The sequence below is a fragment of the Myotis yumanensis genome, unplaced genomic scaffold (assembly GCF_028538775.1).
Source record: "Myotis yumanensis isolate MYYU_CA2020_CCGP unplaced genomic scaffold, mMyoYum1.0.hap1 SCAF_16, whole genome shotgun sequence".
In the NCBI taxonomy this organism is placed as follows: domain Eukaryota; kingdom Metazoa; phylum Chordata; class Mammalia; order Chiroptera; family Vespertilionidae; genus Myotis; species Myotis yumanensis.
The window spans coordinates 44,661,983-44,680,278 of NW_027223767.1; the positions used below are offsets into that span (position 1 = coordinate 44,661,983).

General features: G+C 37.3%; 1 protein-coding gene across 8 annotated transcripts in view; it reads left to right on the top strand.

The window, feature by feature from the left end:
- CDK12 (cyclin dependent kinase 12) overlaps positions 1–18,296 on the top strand; it is an 83,237-nt gene that overhangs the window by 32,768 nt on the left and 32,173 nt on the right. For 3 of the 8 annotated variants that reach the window (XM_070394327.1, XM_070394329.1, XM_070394328.1), the window contains exons 9-14: positions 2,859–2,936; positions 4,161–4,277; positions 5,229–5,360; positions 6,803–7,014; positions 8,554–9,006; positions 13,151–13,983. In XM_070394327.1, coding sequence (XP_070250428.1) covers positions 2,859–2,936; positions 4,161–4,277; positions 5,229–5,360; positions 6,803–7,014; positions 8,554–9,006; positions 13,151–13,893 — 1,735 coding nt within the window. In that variant the 3' untranslated portion in view covers positions 13,894–13,983. Of the gene's footprint in view, positions 1–2,858; positions 2,937–4,160; positions 4,278–5,228; positions 5,361–6,802; positions 7,015–8,553; positions 9,007–13,150; positions 17,295–18,296 lie in introns of those variants that run through there. The other 5 variants (XM_070394333.1, XM_070394331.1, XM_070394332.1 and 2 more) reach the window with 5 other exon arrangements.

The window sequence follows — 18,296 nt, forward strand, 5'->3', positions numbered from 1 at the left end:
AATATAAAGTATTGCTCTGACCAGTTTGGCTCAGTGGATAGAGCGTTGGCCTGCGGACTGAAGGGTTCCAGGTTCGATTTCGGTCAAGGGCATGTACCTTGGTTGCGGGCACATCCCCAGTAGGGGGTGTGTAGGAGGCAGCTGGTCGATGTTTCTCTCTCATGAATGTTTCTAACTCTCTATCCCTCTCCCTTCTTCTCTGTAAAATCAATAAAATATATTAAAAAAAAATAAAGTATTTATATAATTTTTTCCATTTGTTTTTAAGTTTATTTTGAAATAATTTCAAATGTTACTAGAACGGGACAAAGAACTTTACTATAGCCTTTATTTAGATTTGTTAAAATTTTTTCACCTTTTAATTGAGGTGTATAATAAAATGTACATATTTAGATTAGACATATTATATACCAGTGAAACCATCAAAAGTTTATATCACCTCCAAAAGTTTCCATGTAATCTCTCTCCTGTCCTCACCATCCCATTCCTAGGCAATCACTGTTCTGCTTTCTATCACTATTGATTGATTTCCATTTCTAGAATTTTATACAAATGGAATCATACAGTGTATGCTCTTTTTTCCTCTTGCATCTTTTACTCAGCATAATTATATTGAGATTCATTCATATTAGAGTCACTAATTTTTAACATCTTGCCACATTTGCATGTATGATATATATACATACATATAATATATACATAGAATAAAATGTGTTTATAAGTATACTGCATTTTTTTCCCAGAACTATTTGAAAATAGTTGTATATATCATGCTCCTTTTCCTCTTAATATTTAATGTACATTTCCTAAGAACAAAGATATTCTCTTAAACTAGAGGCCCAGTGCATGAAAATTCGTGCACTGGGGGGGGGGGGGATCTCTCATCCTGGCCTGCGCCCTCCTGCACTCCGGGACCCCTTGGGGGGTGTCCACCTGCTGGTTTAGGCCCACTTCCCCAGGGGATCAGGGCCTATTTGGCAGTCAGACATCCCTCTGGCAGCCCAGGAGCCCTCTGGGGATGTCCATCTAACGGCTTAGGCCCGCTGCCCACCATTAGTTGGACATCCTTAGCGCAGCCGCAGAGACAGGAGAGGCTCCCGCCACCACCGCTGCGCTGGCCAGCCATGAGCTGACTGCTGGCTGAGAGGCACTCCCCTTGTGAAAGCGCACTGACCACCATGGGGCAGCTCCTGCATTGAGCATCTGCCCCCTGGTGGTCAGTGCGTATCATAGCTACTGGTTGTTCCTGGTCGTTCTGCCATTAGGGTCAATTTGCATCTTACCCTTTTATTATATAGCAGTGGTTCTCAACCTTCTTAATGTCAAGACCCTTTAATACAGTTCTTCATGTTGTGGTGACCCCAACCATAAAATTATTTTTGTTGCTACTTCATAACTGTAATTTTGCTACTGTTACGAATCGTAATGTAAATATCTGATATGCAGGATGTATTTTCATTGTTACAAATTGAACATAATTAAAGCATAGTGATTAATCACAAAAACAATATGTAATTATATATGTGTTTTCCGATGGTCTTAGGTGACCCCTATGAAAGGATCATTTGACCCCCAAAGGGGTCGCGACCCACAGATTGAGAACCACTGTTATATAGGATAATCACAGTACAATTATTAAATTCAGAGAATTTAACATTGTTAGATACACTATATTTAATAGAGTGCTTTAGCTTACATTTCATATCCTCATTTTGTCAACAATGTTCTGGAAACAATACCTTACCTGATAAGAGGATCCAATCCAGTATCATGTATTACATTTAGTTGCCATTATTTAATCTGGAACAATTCTTTAATATTTCTTTGTCCTTCATGACATTTACATTTTTTAAGAATACAAGACTAGTTACTCAATAGGTTCAGGTTATGAATTTTTGGCTGGAATACTCCATACGTGTTCTTTTCAAGTATCACATTTGTTTGCTTCTTATTAGTGATGTTAATTTTGGTCATTTGGTTAAGGTGTTGTCTGCCTCCCACCACAAAATAGTTACTAGTTTTCATGTTGTAATAAATAATAATTTTTATTATGTTTAATTTTTCTAGTTATTAGTAACAAATAATTATTATTATATATTAAATATAACATATTTATGTATAATATATCTACATATGACATATTTATTATATAAATAATAAATAAGTAATTTGTGGAGAGATATTTGGAGACTGTAAATATGTCAATCTAGTTTTGAAAGGCTTTTTCAAAATGATAAAGGTATTTAAGCATATTGTATCTAAGAGTCTTATTGAAACTGATTTTGGCTTATGACAATAACCTTTTTTTTTTTTTTAAAAACAAATAGTGCTAAGAGGACTATAGTATAGGGCCGAGGTCACCAACCTTTCGGACCTCACAGACCACCAGTGGTCCATGGACCACCGGTTGGCGACCGCTGGTATGGGGCACATTCCATAGAACAGATTAATGAACAATGCTAATATGTATTCTCTTTATAGGAACTGCTGAGCATCCTTGTAAAATTGAAGTGTGGGGTTTTTAGTCTTTACTTATTTTCTTAATTTACAATGGAAATGTTATAAAGGGGCTCTTTTTTTTTTTTTTTTTTTTTAAGAAAAGGACTCTTGACTCCCTTTCTCTGCTAATATATAGGCTGTTCTTTATAGGTGGCAAGGGTTTTTTTTACCTGCTGGTAAATTTAAATCCTTTATACTGTCTAGTTTTAGTGCAAGAAATATTTTCTTTTATGCAACTCAGACACTGCAGTTTAGGGCTAATTTACAACCTGGTATATATACCATAAAAGTTTATTGAAACACACTATAAATAGCTTCCAGGGATTTCTCTTCTGACCTCTCAGTTTTACTCTTTCTAGATGCATCCTTGGGGAACTGTTCACAAAGAAGCCTATTTTTCAAGCTAATCTGGAGCTGGCGCAGCTAGAACTGATCAGGTACAGCTGTGCATGTGCTCTGAGTGTTCAGGTGTGATAAATGATCACATCCTCTAATTTCTAACACTTTTCAGTTATTTTACTAAATGATTTTATGCTTCTTATGTCCAAGTAAGTTTCTCTTCACTCAATCAGGTTTACCATATATTTTGTCATGTGCTCTATATGTGAAGAAGTTGTATTCCACCTACTCTTTAGGTCTTACTTTGCATGTTTTTTATTCTTCATGTAAAAGCATGCCATTTTCAGGATAGTTATTTCATTCTTACGTTAATTAAGATCAAATTTATTTAGCACACATTTTATTGAATCTGTTTTGTAATAATTTCCTTTCTCTGTTAAACTTTAGGATTCAGAGATAAATAAGATAGGTCCCTGCCTTCAAAAAGCTCAGAGTTTAATAAATGATAAAACATGTAAACAGATAATTATGAAATAGAACCTGTAATAGAGGGTTTCAGGAAGACCTGGGATTGGGATAGAATTTGGATTGTTTTATTCAATAAAATTAAAGGAAAGAACATAGCAGGCTAATGTAAACTTTTTAAAAGGTGGTATATAACTTATTATTTGTTATGAAGTAAACTCAATTTTCCATTAAAATTTTCAGTCTTGGGCCCTGACCAGTTTGGCTCAGTGGATAGAGCGTCAGCCTGTGGACTGAAGGGTCCCAGTTTCGATTCTGGTCAAGGGCATGTACCTTGGTTGCGGGCACATCCCCAGTAGAAGGTGTGCAGGAGGCAGCTGATCAATGTTTCTCTCTCATCGATGTTTCTAACTCTCTATCCCTCTTCCTTTCTCTCTGTAAAAAATCAATGAAATATATTTAAAAAAAATTTTTTTCAGTCTTGGGCTCTCTCTCTTCTGCCAGTTTTTCTTATAGGGACATTTTAGGAACAGCTCAGCCCTTTGTAATTGACGCTAACTGAACTGAACAGAATTGGTACTGAAAACCTCTGTGGAGGATTAAAGCATGTTTACGAAACCAAATATGTTGTGGATTATTTTAGATAGTTGTGCCAGTATTTTCTCTTCATTATCTTGTAACCAATTCTTTCTGTCCTATTCCTTTTGTCCTTAAAGCAGTGAGGCCAGGTTTTTCTTTCTGCATGCCCTCTAATTTAATAAGCTCTTGGGAGATAATCGTTTCTGCTTCTAGAATCTCCAGAATTCATGATGCTGACGCACTTACTTCCTTGTTCTTGCTTTCTGCTTTGTTTTCAGTCGACTCTGTGGTAGCCCTTGTCCAGCTGTGTGGCCTGATGTTATCAAGCTGCCTTACTTCAATACCATGAAACCGAAGAAGCAATATAGAAGGCGTCTACGAGAAGAATTCTCTTTGTGAGTTTGGCAAAAATGTGCATCTGTTTTCTATGTTTGATTGGTGTTTGGTTTGGACTTGGTTTTTTCCTGGCCTAGGGAGTTAGTGTTGTCCCAATTTATTATGGCAACACATCGTAGGAAAGCATTTTATTTTTAACAAAGTTCTGTTACAGCCTTTTGGTAATTTTCTCTTTTGAAGGCTTTTCAGCAGTTCTCAACCTGTGGGTCGAGACCCTTTTGGAGGTCGAACAACCCTTTCACAGGGGTCGCCTAAGACCATCGGAAAACACATATATAATTACATATTGTTTTTGTGATTAATCACTATGCTTTCATTATGTTCAATTTGTAACAATGAAATTGGGGGTCACCACAACATGAGGAACTGTATTAAAGGGTCGCGGCATTAGGGAGGTTGAGAACCACTGCTTTAGATGATAGAAAACCATTTTATTTTGAACATTATATATATATTTTCAGTCTTTTTGATCTTACCAAGACAAAAAGAGAATAATTGCTGGTTTCATGTTTTCTACCTGTTATAGCACTTAAATCCTGTGTGGAGCCCTAACCGGTTTGGCTCAGTGGATAAAGCGTCGACCTGCGGACTGAAGGGTCCCAGGTTCGATTCCGGTCAAGGGCACATGCCTGGGTTGTGGGCTTGATCCCCATTGTAGGGCGTGTAGAAGGCAGCTAATCAATGATTCTCTCTCATCATTGATGTTTCTGTCTCTCCCTCTCCCTCTCCCTCTCTCTCCTTCTCCCTTCCTCTCTGAAACCAATAAAAATATGTAAAAAAAAAAAAAAAATCCTGTGTGGAAGAAAACCTGCTTGCTTGTCTAGCCACCTTCCAACTCCCTTTCCACAGTTTTATGTGAAACTGGAAATTCAGAGCCTTTGACACAAGGTTACAGGTTCAAGAATTATGTGGTCGTTGTGAACTTGTCCTTTCTCTCTTCCTTCCCACAGCATTCCTTCAGCAGCACTTGATTTACTGGACCACATGCTGACACTAGATCCTAGCAAACGTTGCACAGCTGAGCAGACACTACAGAGTGACTTCCTTAAAGATGTTGACCCCAGCAAAATGGATCCTCCAGAGTAAGTGCTGATGGATCCTCCATGTAGTGACCCTAAACCTCCTCCCCAAGCCTAAGAGATGAGAAACTCAAAGTAATAGACGTTTAAGAGGAACTGCAAATGGTCCTATGCCAAATGGAGCGGTATCCTCAAATAGGGCTATGACTGATAAGAGCTTTTATTGCTCTATGTTGTGTGTTTTTTAAAAAAACAAGGCATAGATTTAGATATGATATTTGTTCTAATTTGACTCAAGCTATCTTGTGTTCCTGGATCCCAGCATATTTTCATATAGAGCCTCTTTGAACATATTTCTTCTAGTTTTTGCTATAAACTATTCCAACTGCTTGAATCCCCTATGTCTATGGTGACCATGTATATTCCACACTTACAAGGACAGTGCTAATTTTAAATACTTTGCATCACTGTCAGGTCAGATGTCCTAAGTTTAGAAAATGCGGTCTTTGAAGGTGTCTTTCTTTCATTAGACTTTTATGAATTTCCTTATTCTCCAAGATCCTCAGAGTTCTACAGTCACATCTCACATTCTGGCAAATAAGCCTCTTCACATTTATCACTGACAGCATTTTTGGACATTTATTCTTTACAGAAAGACTACCTTAAAGAAATGAATGGGATGTTAGTACATGAGTAGGTACTAACTACAAATCTGATTGTTCCAAAGAAATTTACTGCACTAAAATTTTGATACATAAATATCGATTGAAATACATAAAGTATTTTACTGAAATTTGGGGACTTTTGCAATAGAGAGATTTTTGGTTATGGTAATCCTTATTGTAGTAAGATTTGACTTACTAGGACTGTTTGCATTATCAAGGGAAAGTCTGAAAATATATTAAAATATTTTAATAAACCCTATAAATGAAAATATCCAGTAATGGAAATTCAGTAGGCAGAAAGAAGAATGAACCAATTTTTTTTTTTATCTTCACAGACAAAGTAACTCCTAAATTGATTTTACACAGAGGGGATTTCATCATGATATGCTTATGTTATTCCAAAATTTAAATCACCACTTTTCCTGGACTCTTTGTAGCTATTAATAAGCCAGTCACTCTGTGCTATTTATTCCCAACTGAAACTTGACCAATAAAGTTTTCTTTTATTCTTGTTATATCAAGCAAGAACTATAAGACTTAACTACTTGTCAGGAATATGAGCATTTTTATAGCAGGTGTGTCTCTGATATTAGCAAAATCCTCATTTCTCACTGTAGAAGTCTTTTAGGCTTTTGGACTTCTACTTCCTCAGACTAGTATATGTCATGATTCCTTTTACACGATTACTATTAATTTACTAACTTCTCTGGTTATTTTTATGGTTTCCTTATTCTTTCCATTTCCCACTGCTCTTTGCCTTTCCATTTTAATCCCTCTTTCTTCGGTTTACTCACTGCCACATTCCCACACACAATTCCCCTTTGCTTTGTCTTTTTTCAGCCTCCCCCACTGGCAGGATTGTCATGAATTATGGAGTAAGAAACGGCGACGGCAGCGACAAAGTGGTGTTGTGGTAGAAGAGCCACCTCCATCCAAAGCCTCTCGAAAAGAAACTACCTCAGGGACAGGTGCTGAGCCTGTGAAGAACAACAGCCCAGCACCACCACAGCCTGCTCCTGTCAAGGTGGAGCCTGTGGCTGGGGATGCAATAGGTCAGTGCTGGGATAGAGACTTTGTGCTTCTTTCAAGCACATTTTGGCAGGTTTTAAAGGTTAAATGCAAGGATGTGTGTGTGTTTTAATTTTTAGTCAGTGAAGCATTAATAAAGAGGTTGGTGGTCTGATTATAGGGAAAAGGAGATAAACCAAGTTTTGTACCCGTGGTCTAGAACTACAATAGATGTATTTTCTATTCCTGAAGTAAGGAATACTATATCTCAGTTAGATGTATGGTATAAATCAGTGAATTAGGTGAGCCAAATTTAATTTAAGGTTAGTTCACCATGGATCTCTAAAACATAATTTGAAGCCCTGTATATTTTGGTTTGATAATACCTTAGAAACCAATGATGTTAAATCACAATTGCTAAATGTAGTTAGTTCTGTAGACTGTTATCTGATTTAAATATATATAAAATTGTATAATAATGAACTATTATAACAAAGTAGTTCTTCTGCGGGAACAATAATTTTTCTGAACTATAGATATTTTTTCCTTGGCTCTCTTTCCCTTCCCTGTCCACCTACAACAGTAATTTCCAATGCTGACTACACATTAGAATCATCCAGGAAGCTTTAAAAATAAACACCCCTGAATAATTGCCAGATTTCTACGGATAAATAAAGGTTAAATGAAATAACTTTTAAAAATATATATATATTTTATTGATTTTTTACAGAGAGGAAGGGAGAGGGATAGAGAGTTAGAAACATCGATGAGAGAAACATCGATCAGCTGCCTCCTGCACACCCCCCACTGGGGATGTGCCCGCAACCAAGGTACATGCCCTTGACCGGAATCGAACCTTGGACCCTTCAGTCTGCAGGCCGATGCTCTATCCACTGAGCCAAACCGGTTAGGGCTAAATGAAATAACTTTTACTTACAATACAGAGATAAGTAAATAACTAATTCATGAGTTAGTCCATGAATTTTTATTTATTTTTAGAACTTTAAAAAAAATGCTTTTATTGATTTTTAGAGAGAGAGGAGGGGAGAGATAGAAACATTGATCGGCTGCCTCCTGCACGCCTTCTACTGGGGATTGAGTCTGCAACCCGGGCATGTGCCCTTATTGGGAATCAAACTAGTGACCTCTTGGTGCATGGGACGCTCAACCAACTGATCCACACCAGCCGGGCGAGTCCATGCATTTTTTAAGCAATAATATAAAGAATAACAAAATGTGGCCCTGGCTGGGTAGCTCAGTTGGAGTATCATCCCAAGGTTGTGGGTTCCATTCCTAGATGGAGCACATGCAACCAATGAGTGCATAGATAGGTAGAGTAGCAGATCCATGTTTCTCTCTCCCTCTCTCCCCTCCTCCTCTTCCTCCTATTCCCTCTCTCTAAAGTCAGTAAATTAAAATAAAAGAATAGCAAATTGTGTCATGACGATTTGAGGCATGAAAAATGAGACATTTTTAATGAAATTTCATTCACTGGATATTATAAGTTGCTATTGCCAGTTGAAGAATGCAGAGGTCTTTGCCCTGCCTCATCCTCTTATATTGTCTTCACTCTCTTTCCACAGGCCTTGGTGACATTACACAACAATTGAATCAAAGTGAATTGGCAGTATTATTAAATCTGCTGCAGAGCCAAACTGACCTGAGCATCCCTCAAATGGTACAGCTGCTTAACATCCACTCCAACCCTGAGATACAGCAGCAGCTGGAGGCCCTGAACCAATCTATCAGTGCCCTAACAGAAGCCACTTCCCAGCAGCAGGACTCAGAGCCCATGGCCCCAGAGGAATCTGTGAAGGAGGCACCCCCAGCTTCAGTGGTCCAGCCTTCAGCAGAACAGAAGACCCCTGAAGCTTCAAGCACACCAGCTGACATGCAGAATATGTTGGCAGTTATCTTGAGTCAGCTGATGAAAACCCAGGAGCCAGCAGGCAACCTGGAGGAAAACAACAGTGACAAGAACAGTGGGCTACAGGGGCCCCGAAGAACTCCCACAATGCCACAGGAGGAGGCAGCAGGTAAACAGACCGGTCATGAATCTCATTGAGCTCAGGTGCTGTTGATCCTCTTAAAAATCTCTTTAACATTTTCTTTTTCACATCAATGGCATCGGTTTCAGTTTTTCTGTAACCTAGTCTACAGGAGAACATACCAACAAGTGATGTATTTCTTGTCTGGCTTCTTTTATTTAAGTCTCAAAGCTTTTCAAAGCACCTTTTCATATACTGATTGTTTTTCCATTTCTTAGGAGGTAGGTAAGTAAAGCCCCTGTGTTCTAACCCACAGAAACCACAACCATAGCTAGTGATGTATTTGAACTACTGTGTATATGGTGGCCAACTAACTCTTGAAAATCTGCCTTCCAAACAAACCATCAGATTGTGCAAATAGGCAGTGATACTCTAGTGTAGTGGATGCTGGATACCAGAGTCTTGCTTGGAAGATTTATTCAAGAAAACCCTAATAAAACGTCATTGTTATCTCATGAAGAATAATTTGGGAATATTTCTAAATAGATAACACCATACATTTATTTTTTGGGATATTTCTAAATAGATAACACCATACATTTATTTTTCAAAAAATTAATAGCATATAAAAGTGATTCCTTTAAAATATGTGTTTCTGAAAGAGACAATTGAATGGATTTTAGCTTAGGAAATGAGCATTATATAAAGGGAAAAAAAACTTACAAAAGGAAATACGTTTGTTATACCTTGATCTCACATGACCACAGCATGCACTTTATTAGAAGGAAAAGAAGTTCTGATCAATTCTGATTCAGTCTGTTTCCAAAATATTTATCTAAAAGTGTTTTCAACTCCTTGGAAATTTTTGCTGTCCATGAAGAGCCCATGAATTGGGGAATGAGAAGAGGTACAAGGGTTGAAGAGATTCACTAACTTTCAACTTCTGGGTCCTGCATTCACATTTCATATGGGATGGTGCAGAAAGTATATGCCTTATTTCCACTGGTATAGAGTCAAATATAGAAGCTACTTTTCATATGCAAAGCTTTTTAAAACTGGAAGATAACATAAATAAGATTAGCCCTTATATTTTACAGATAGGGAAACTGCAATCCAGCAAATTTAAATTAGCCTGCTTATTTAAAAAAAAGAAAAGAAAAAAAAAGCCTGTTGATGGTCCCACTGCTGGAACCATATTATTGGCAGAGCCAGAATTTAGAACTTGTGTACCCTTTTAATGTGTTTCTTAATTCACTTTGCTATTCTGTCATCTGATTTCAGTTGACTCCAGGACATGGAATAACAGAGAAAGCTAATCTAGAATTAAAGGAGGCCTCTTTGTATCATCTCTCATACCCCCGCAAAAAAAGAAAAAAAAAGAAAAAGAAAAAGTAGCTATAATCAAAATACCTGAAAGAAATGGTTCAAATTAAATAGCATAATGATTGAAAGAAATTCACTCAATAATTGAGCCAACAAGCTATCAGCTAAATGATGAAATTGAACCAAAATTAAGGCCTAGCCTATGGTAAAAAATTGTTAGATTTACTTTTCAGAGGAGAATAAAAATGCCACTCCTAATTATTAGTCACCCTGGATTAACCAGCTGGTGTCTCCTGTGTCTCTCCTGTTGTTCCTCCCCTGCTGCCTCTTGCGGCCATTTTACTGTTCATTAGTTCTTCCACCAGAGGGCAGACTAAATAAGCTGCAGAAGGTGAAAATCTATCACTTTGGCTACTGTTTAGCGTCTCTATACTTGTTGGGAAAGGGTTATGGTTGAAAACTGATGAGTCAAATAAAGTTTTAAAGTTATTTGTACCTTTCATTAACACCTCCTTCCATTAGTACAGACTGTTAAAGATTGGCAATATTGTTAACACTAAATTTTACAACAATATGATATTTTAAATGTGATCTTTATTTTTAATTCCTTTAAGAAGTTTTATTAGTCCTGGCTGGGTGGCTTAGTTGGTTGGAGTGTCATCCTGTACACCAAAAAGTCGTGGGTTCGATTCCTGGTCAGGGCACGCGCCTAGGTTACAGGTTCATATGGGAGGCAACCAATCGATATTTCTCTTCTCTCTCTCTCTCTCTCTCTCTCTCTCTCTCTCTCTCTCTCTCTCTCTAGTCAATGAAAGCGTGTCCTCAGGTGAGGATTAAAAACAAAATTTTATTAACCTTACTTTAATAGTTTTTTACAATCAATCTGCTTTTGCTACTTTGAAATAGTTTTCATCCTCATACATGTAAAAAATTTGAGCTCAAAATATGACTTTATATTATTGAAACAACGAGGCTAATTACATAAAAGACAAACTTCAAATGTGAATAGTAGTATATCTGGAAAAGTTTAAGTTTAGTTTTGCTCACTTTTGCAGTTGGGTATCTTTAAAGTCATTTTCTCTCAGCATTAAAAATAAACACATACACACACACACACAAAAACCCACCACCAACAACCTGGTGTCTGTTTCATGTATTGTCCAAAAAATACTTTAAAAACTAATCAGTACTGTGATGTTTTTATGTAGTGAGATATGTAGCATTGGCCGCAAAAATCTCTGAAGTCTATAGATGTTTGTATGTAGTTCATTTAGCTCTCCTTTTTTAGGATGTCTACTTTTCAGGTTGTGAATTTTCCATAGCTAATTTTTTGTCCTTAAATTCATTTTTCCTACCACCTAGTCAACCAGCCAGTGTGTCAACAAGTTACTTGAGCAGGTACTGTATATAGGGTGACCAGCTTGTCTCTGTGCAATCCTGATTTTAAAAGTGAAAGTTGGCAATTTGGGAACCCTCTCAGTCCTCGGTAAATTGGGACTGTTGGTCGCCCTTATTTGTATGTTACATAGAGCATCTGACCTCATCCTTCCACTACATAACTTCACAATTTTGTAGTGTTTTCATCTGCATGCTCATATTTACTTTTTTATCTTTGCAAAATATAATTGTGGTAAATATGCTACCAAAATAATCTAATTATAACTAAAAACTACTTTTTTCTTATCTGAGGAATGACTTTATATTACTAGCTCAGATAATAAGAATTGACTATACGTATATTTCAAAATATAGGGAACGGAAAATCAACCATTTGGAAGATATCCCAAAACATTACGCTTTTTTTCAGCAGTGTAACTTCCAACTCTCTAAATGTACTGTTTTGACTGTACTTGGTTTTTTTATGTTCTCAAACTCATGCCATTTTAGATCTCTACCCTGCTGTCTTGGCAGGAATTCATTTTCAGACAGTGATTGGCATGCTTGGGCAAATTTAGCCAGCAATGGGGGAAAAAGTCTGAGGAGTTTTGAAAGACAAAGATCTTTGGAAAGACAGAGTATAATATTAGTTTAATACATTTCTAAATACTCAGTTCTTGTCACTGTCTCCAAGATAAACAGATGTTTATCAATAGCCCATTCTGCATGACATTGTTATAGTAATTTTTCTTATAGCATGGAAAAAATGCAGGAGGTTGGGAAACAAAAAAGAAAGTTATTATAGATTTCTTTAGTCTTTATAATTACTATAACATAGGAAGCTGAATGACAGTATGGTGGTTAATATTCCATTCTTCAAAATGTGGTTATGGGGAGAGGGACTGAAGTTTGGAGAATCAAGTGTATATTTATACATGATGATAATGAAAGGTTTTTTACTTTATTTCATCTCTCTTGTATGTTCCTTAAGTTCTATTTTAGGTGTTAACATTATTATTAAGCATTCTGTAAAATGTGTTAGCTAAGTCCATGCAAGGTCTCCATTGTACAGCAAATATTATGTCTTAGAAATGTGACCACAGCATGTATATTGTTCCCTCTCATCTTCCTTCTTTCTACTTTATTTTCATTAATGTTTTGATTCAACAGCAAAAAGGGGCAGGAAGGCTGCCAACAGCCTACATTATTAGAACAGTTCCTTAAAGAAGGAAATGGAGGAAATCTCAGACAAAAATCAGAAAAATATTTGAAACATATGATCTTTTTACAACAGCTGTTAGATCCAGAATGCAACTGTTTTGCTTTTAATCACTTGATTTTATTTATAAATTGAAATTTCCTGATCCCAAGATTTTATTCTTTATATATATTTGGTTACTTGTATTGATATATGTTTATGTTGGGTAGTATTTGTGTGTGTGTGTGTGTGTGTATGTATGTATGTGTTTTATAATCACATGTGATTTTTAAGATGGTGTTAAAAGAAGTAACCCTTCCACAGCATGTCCTCCTCACATTCTTCCACCAGAGAAGAGGCCCCCTGAGCCCCCCGGACCTCCACCGCCGCCACCTCCACCCCCTCTGGTTGAAGGCGATCTTTCCAGCGTCCCCCAGGAGTTGAACCCAGCCGTGACAGCCGCCTTGCTGCAACTTTTATCCCAGCCTGAAGCAGAGCCTCCTGGCCACCTGCCACATGAGCACCAGGCCTTGAGACCAATGGAATACTCTACCCGACCCCATCCCAACAGGACTTACGGAAACACTGATGGGCCTGAAACAGGGTTCAGTGCCACTGACACTGATGAACGCAACTCTGGTCCAGCCTTGACAGAATCCTTGGCCCAGACCCTGGTGAAGAACAGGACCTTCTCAGGCTCTGTGAGCCACCTTGGGGAGTCCAGCAGTTACCAGGGTACAGGGTCAGTGCAGTTTCCAGGGGACCAGGACCTCCGTTTTGCCAGGGTCCCCTTAGCATTACACTCAGTGGTCGGGCAACCATTCCTGAAGGCCGAGGGAAGCAGCAACTCTGTGGCACACGCAGAGACCAAATTGCCAAACTTTGGGGAGCTGGGGCCAGGAACCAGTGGAGCCAGCAGCTCAGGAGCAGGCCTTAACTGGGGGGGCCCAGCTCAGTCTTCTGCTTATGGAAAACTCTATCGGGGGCCTACAAGAGTCCCGCCAAGAGGGGGAAGAGGGAGAGGAGTTCCTTACTAACCCAGAGACTTGTGTGTCCGAAAGAGTCCTTCCCTGTCCATCCTCCATCCAGTCCTCTGAACCTTTAATGAAATCATTTGCCAGAGCGAGGTAATCTTCTGCATTTGGCTATTTCAAAGCTAATTCATTGTATTCCTTGCTCACTTGCTACTAAGCACGAGACATAAAATGATGTTGGCAGCATTTCCCCCTGGATGGGTTGGTTATAGTCAGAACATTTACTTCAGCTCTACCTAGTAAATATAAGTAGAGAATTTGGAGAGGGTCATTAAATGGAAAAGTAAATGCTTTATTAGTTCATTGCCCGCACATCTTGAGCAGAAGAAAAAGAGAACAGTTTCAGTTTTTGAAATGGCCCAGGAAGAGGCTCTTTAGGTTTTTAAAGTTTGAGGATTATTTTTTTATGTTTTGTTCTTTTGAATTTAGTTTTTTGGATTTTTTTCTTTTGTTTTTTAAAGAAAGAATAGTGTTCACAAAATTTGAGCTGCTCTTAGGCTTTTGCTGTTCGGGGCAAAGAGTGACTGACTGATTTAAATAAATGTTTCCTTCCTCTCCACCACCTCACATTTTGCTTTCAAGTAAACTCTTTTTCCCCCATTGAGCATCTTTAACATTCCTTTTTTCCAAATAAATTACTCATCCTTAAGGTTTGCTCTGTTTTGGCAAAAGACATGACCCCTCTTCTTGTATAAGAAGCAGGTTGTAGAAAGTGGCATTCTTGGGCAAGTAGGTAGACTTTATCCCATCTTTTTCCTTTTTTACCCCATCTTCATAGAGGTTTTCTTTGTCTCTTTTTGAGGCATTTGTTTGGAAAAAAAATTAATCGTTGAGATGCCCAAGAACCTGGGATAATTCTTTACCTTTTTTGAAATAAAGGAAAGGAAATTCAAACTCCTTTTTTCTCTGTAACTCTTCAATTCTAAAATGTTATTCGTTTTTTTTAAAACCATGTTTTGATGGTGAAGTTGATTTATAAATGCAGACAGCCTAGGCCATTGCTGCTGAGTTGGGACTAGAGATGATGCCTTCAGACCTAGAGGACTAGAAAGAGCAGTTAGCATACTGTTTACACATATATTTTTATGTAAAAACAAAAACCCAAACCTTTGAAACAGAGCATTTTAATATTGTCAAAGAGAAAATAAGCATCCTGAAAATACATGGAAATGTAATTAGTTTAGGGTAGATATTTTTCTGAAGATATTTCAATACCTAAGACCTTTTAAAAAATACTTTTGAAAGAGCAGAACATAAGAAAGAACAGTATTGACATATACACATCTCTGCATGTATATCCTGCCAATTCTTTTAGAGATTTTCCTCTGGAGAGATAGGGTTTTGGTAAAAGGGATTAAATTATGATTTCATGGCAAGTATTTTTCCTTATTATAAAGAGGAAATGGAAAAGGGAAAGGCTTTCAGGGTGGGATAACGGGAGGCTTCTCATTCTGGCTTTTGTTTCTATGTGAGTACCAGCATATAATGTGTTTTAAGAACATACACATTTATATAAATTATCTGCACAGACTTAGACATTTGTGAAAAGTAGGTTAGCTCCTTTTTTTTACAAAGAAAAGGCAAATGTGCTTCAGCATCTTGAAGAATAGTTTTCAGAACTCAAGTGAAGTTTCATGTTTCAATGCCAACTTCTTATATTAAAAAATTAAAGACTACTTGTAAGAGAAAGATGCACTAATAAAAAACTTTAGAGAAATGAAAGAAGAACCCTCTTCAGATACTTACATGAAGATTATTTTTCCCTGTGACCGAAATAGGTAGATTCCTGGTGTGTGTATTTCTTTATTCTTTGGGTTTTGGTCTGGCCTTGCCCTCAGGGCCAAACATTGATGAAAAAGAACCTATTAGCCATTTTGGCTTTGATGGCTTTTTATACCAATATGTCCAATTAGATTTGCTAGGTTCACTGACATGGTATTGGTATGTTGCATTAAAGTTCATCTAAACTTTTTTTTTTCTTCAATATTTTGTATTGATGTTTAGAGAGGAAGGGAGAGGGAGAAAGAGAAACATCAATTGGCTGCCTCTTTCACGACCCCCAACTGGGGATCGAGTCCACAACCTGGGCATGTGCCCTGACTGGGAATCGAAGGGGCAACCTTTTGGTGCACAGGACAATGCCCAACCAACTGAGCCACACCGGCCATGGAATCTGAATCTTTTGTCTGTTGACTTCTTAGTCCTCAAACATGGACCTTTGTATTTTAGAATATTTGAATTTGAGGCATTGAGCCACACTTTCCCAGTTTTGATGAAAGAACTCAGAAGTACATATTCAGTGGAAAAAAAATTGGTTTCCCATCAAATATGAATAAAATTTTCTATACATTTTAATTATATTTTGATTATCAGCAGTCATCAATAATACTTCTTTCTTCCCCTTATCACCCCTTATTTTTAATTATGCCAAATATCCTAAATGATATGCTTATGTCTCCATCATTCCCTGCTACTAGGGAAGGGGGTGAGTGTATGTGTGTGTGTATGTGTATGATCCCATCTCAACCCCAGACTCCCATTTTGGGAGTCTAACCTTTAAAATGGAAAAAAAAAAAAAAAAAGTTTGGTAATTTTGACTATTTCTAAAAGCAGAGGAAAAAAGGAACTCACTTAAATATCCTGGAATCTGTGGAGGAAGAAAAGGTATTTGTTAATTTTTCAGCTGTGTTATCTATAAACAATGGAAGTAAAGGTTTGGCAGAATTTCAACTTGACTATTAGAAAACTATAAATTTAAATAATTATATTCAAAAGTGGTTTTAAGTATTGTACCATGGGAGGTATTAAGTCCATTAAATACATTATTTTGAACAATGAGAAATCTGATTCTGTTCATGAATGAGGCAAAACTGGTTTGACCGTAGTTATTTTTGTGGTTTTGAAAACAAATTTGCTTGATCCAGTTTCCTTAGTTTTTTCAACTTTCTATAGGAATGATAAGGATTTGAAAATGACATCAGATCTATATGTTTAAAAGCAAGGCAGTTAGCACAAATTTGTAAGTAGGACTTCTGTTAGCTTATGCCATAGACATCATCCAACCACTTGTGTGTGTGTGTGTGTGTGTGTGTGTATATATATGTATATACGTGTGTGTGTATATATATATATATACATATATATATAATATGCATATATAGTTACAGTACTAAAATGGTTACTAGCAGGTTTTGAGAGAGAGTGCTATATCAGAAAAGTGTCAGTTGCCACCTCATTCTCCCTGATTTAGGTTCCTGACACTGTATTCCTTTCTCTCTTGTTTTTGCCCCCCATCGGGTATACCTTGTCTGTGTACAGATATTTTGTAATATATTAATTTTTTTCTTTGAGTTTATAAAAATGGAAAGTGGAGATTGGAAAATTAAATATTTCCTGTTACTATATCACTTGCTCCATTGCATTTACTTCTTAATCTGTTAACTCTGAGCAAACCCAATTAGGTATGAAAGGCATTTTTCCCCCTCCACTTTATCTTAGGGGTTCTTTGTCGCAGAATCACTGCAGATTCATAAACTACCAAAATAAAAGTCCTCACGGTTTAAAGAGGTGTTTCAAAACACAAGACTAGGAACAAGAAAATTTTAAAAGTTGGGGAAAACTGTAAGATGTCATTTTTTAAAAAGTAGAAAACAGTTACACAAATAATGGCAGTCCTAGGCTATCAAAAACGTTGAGCTTCATGTACCCTGACTACTCCTGAAGGGAGAGGTAAGTGGGTTTGAGCTCAACTGTCATCCAGGGAAGTTGGTAAGAGGGTGTTTCGATTGAAGAATAGTCTCTTAAACCAGGATCACCACCACCACCTCTGACCAGTCCTATGTTACCATGAGTAAGGTCAGCATGGGAATTAGTCTTCTAGCACTGTTGAGATTTCTGGATACATTGCCAATCCAGAAAGTTATTTGTAAGGCTAAAATTCCTGTCGTCTCCAAAATCTTTACTGAGGAGATAATTGCTCTCCCTGAATTTATAAAATTCAGGAGATAATTGCTCTCCCTTCTCTTTCATGGTTTAGGACACAGAACTAATTTTTTTCTTGTAGTATGTGTTGCATTCCTGCTAGTTGTGGTACAAGTAGGCAGAGAGCAGATAAAACCCATCAAGAGACAGAAAGGAAGAGGGGAGATATAGGTATCAGGAAATTATGAATGGGGTTAGCAATTATACAAAATTACGGGGTACACCAGAAATTAGGAAGAAATTGAATTTTCAAAAACTGGTGGTAATGAGGGTTGTCAGCTTGCTTTTGAATCCCCAAAGTCTAAGTATGTTCCCTTACCTGTGTGCTGTCCCATGTTTATCCAGAAGGAGAATGGAGAGCTCAAGGTTGTTCCAATTCCTGGAATCCTGTGTTCCTGGTTACGCTCCAAAGAAAAAGAATTGTT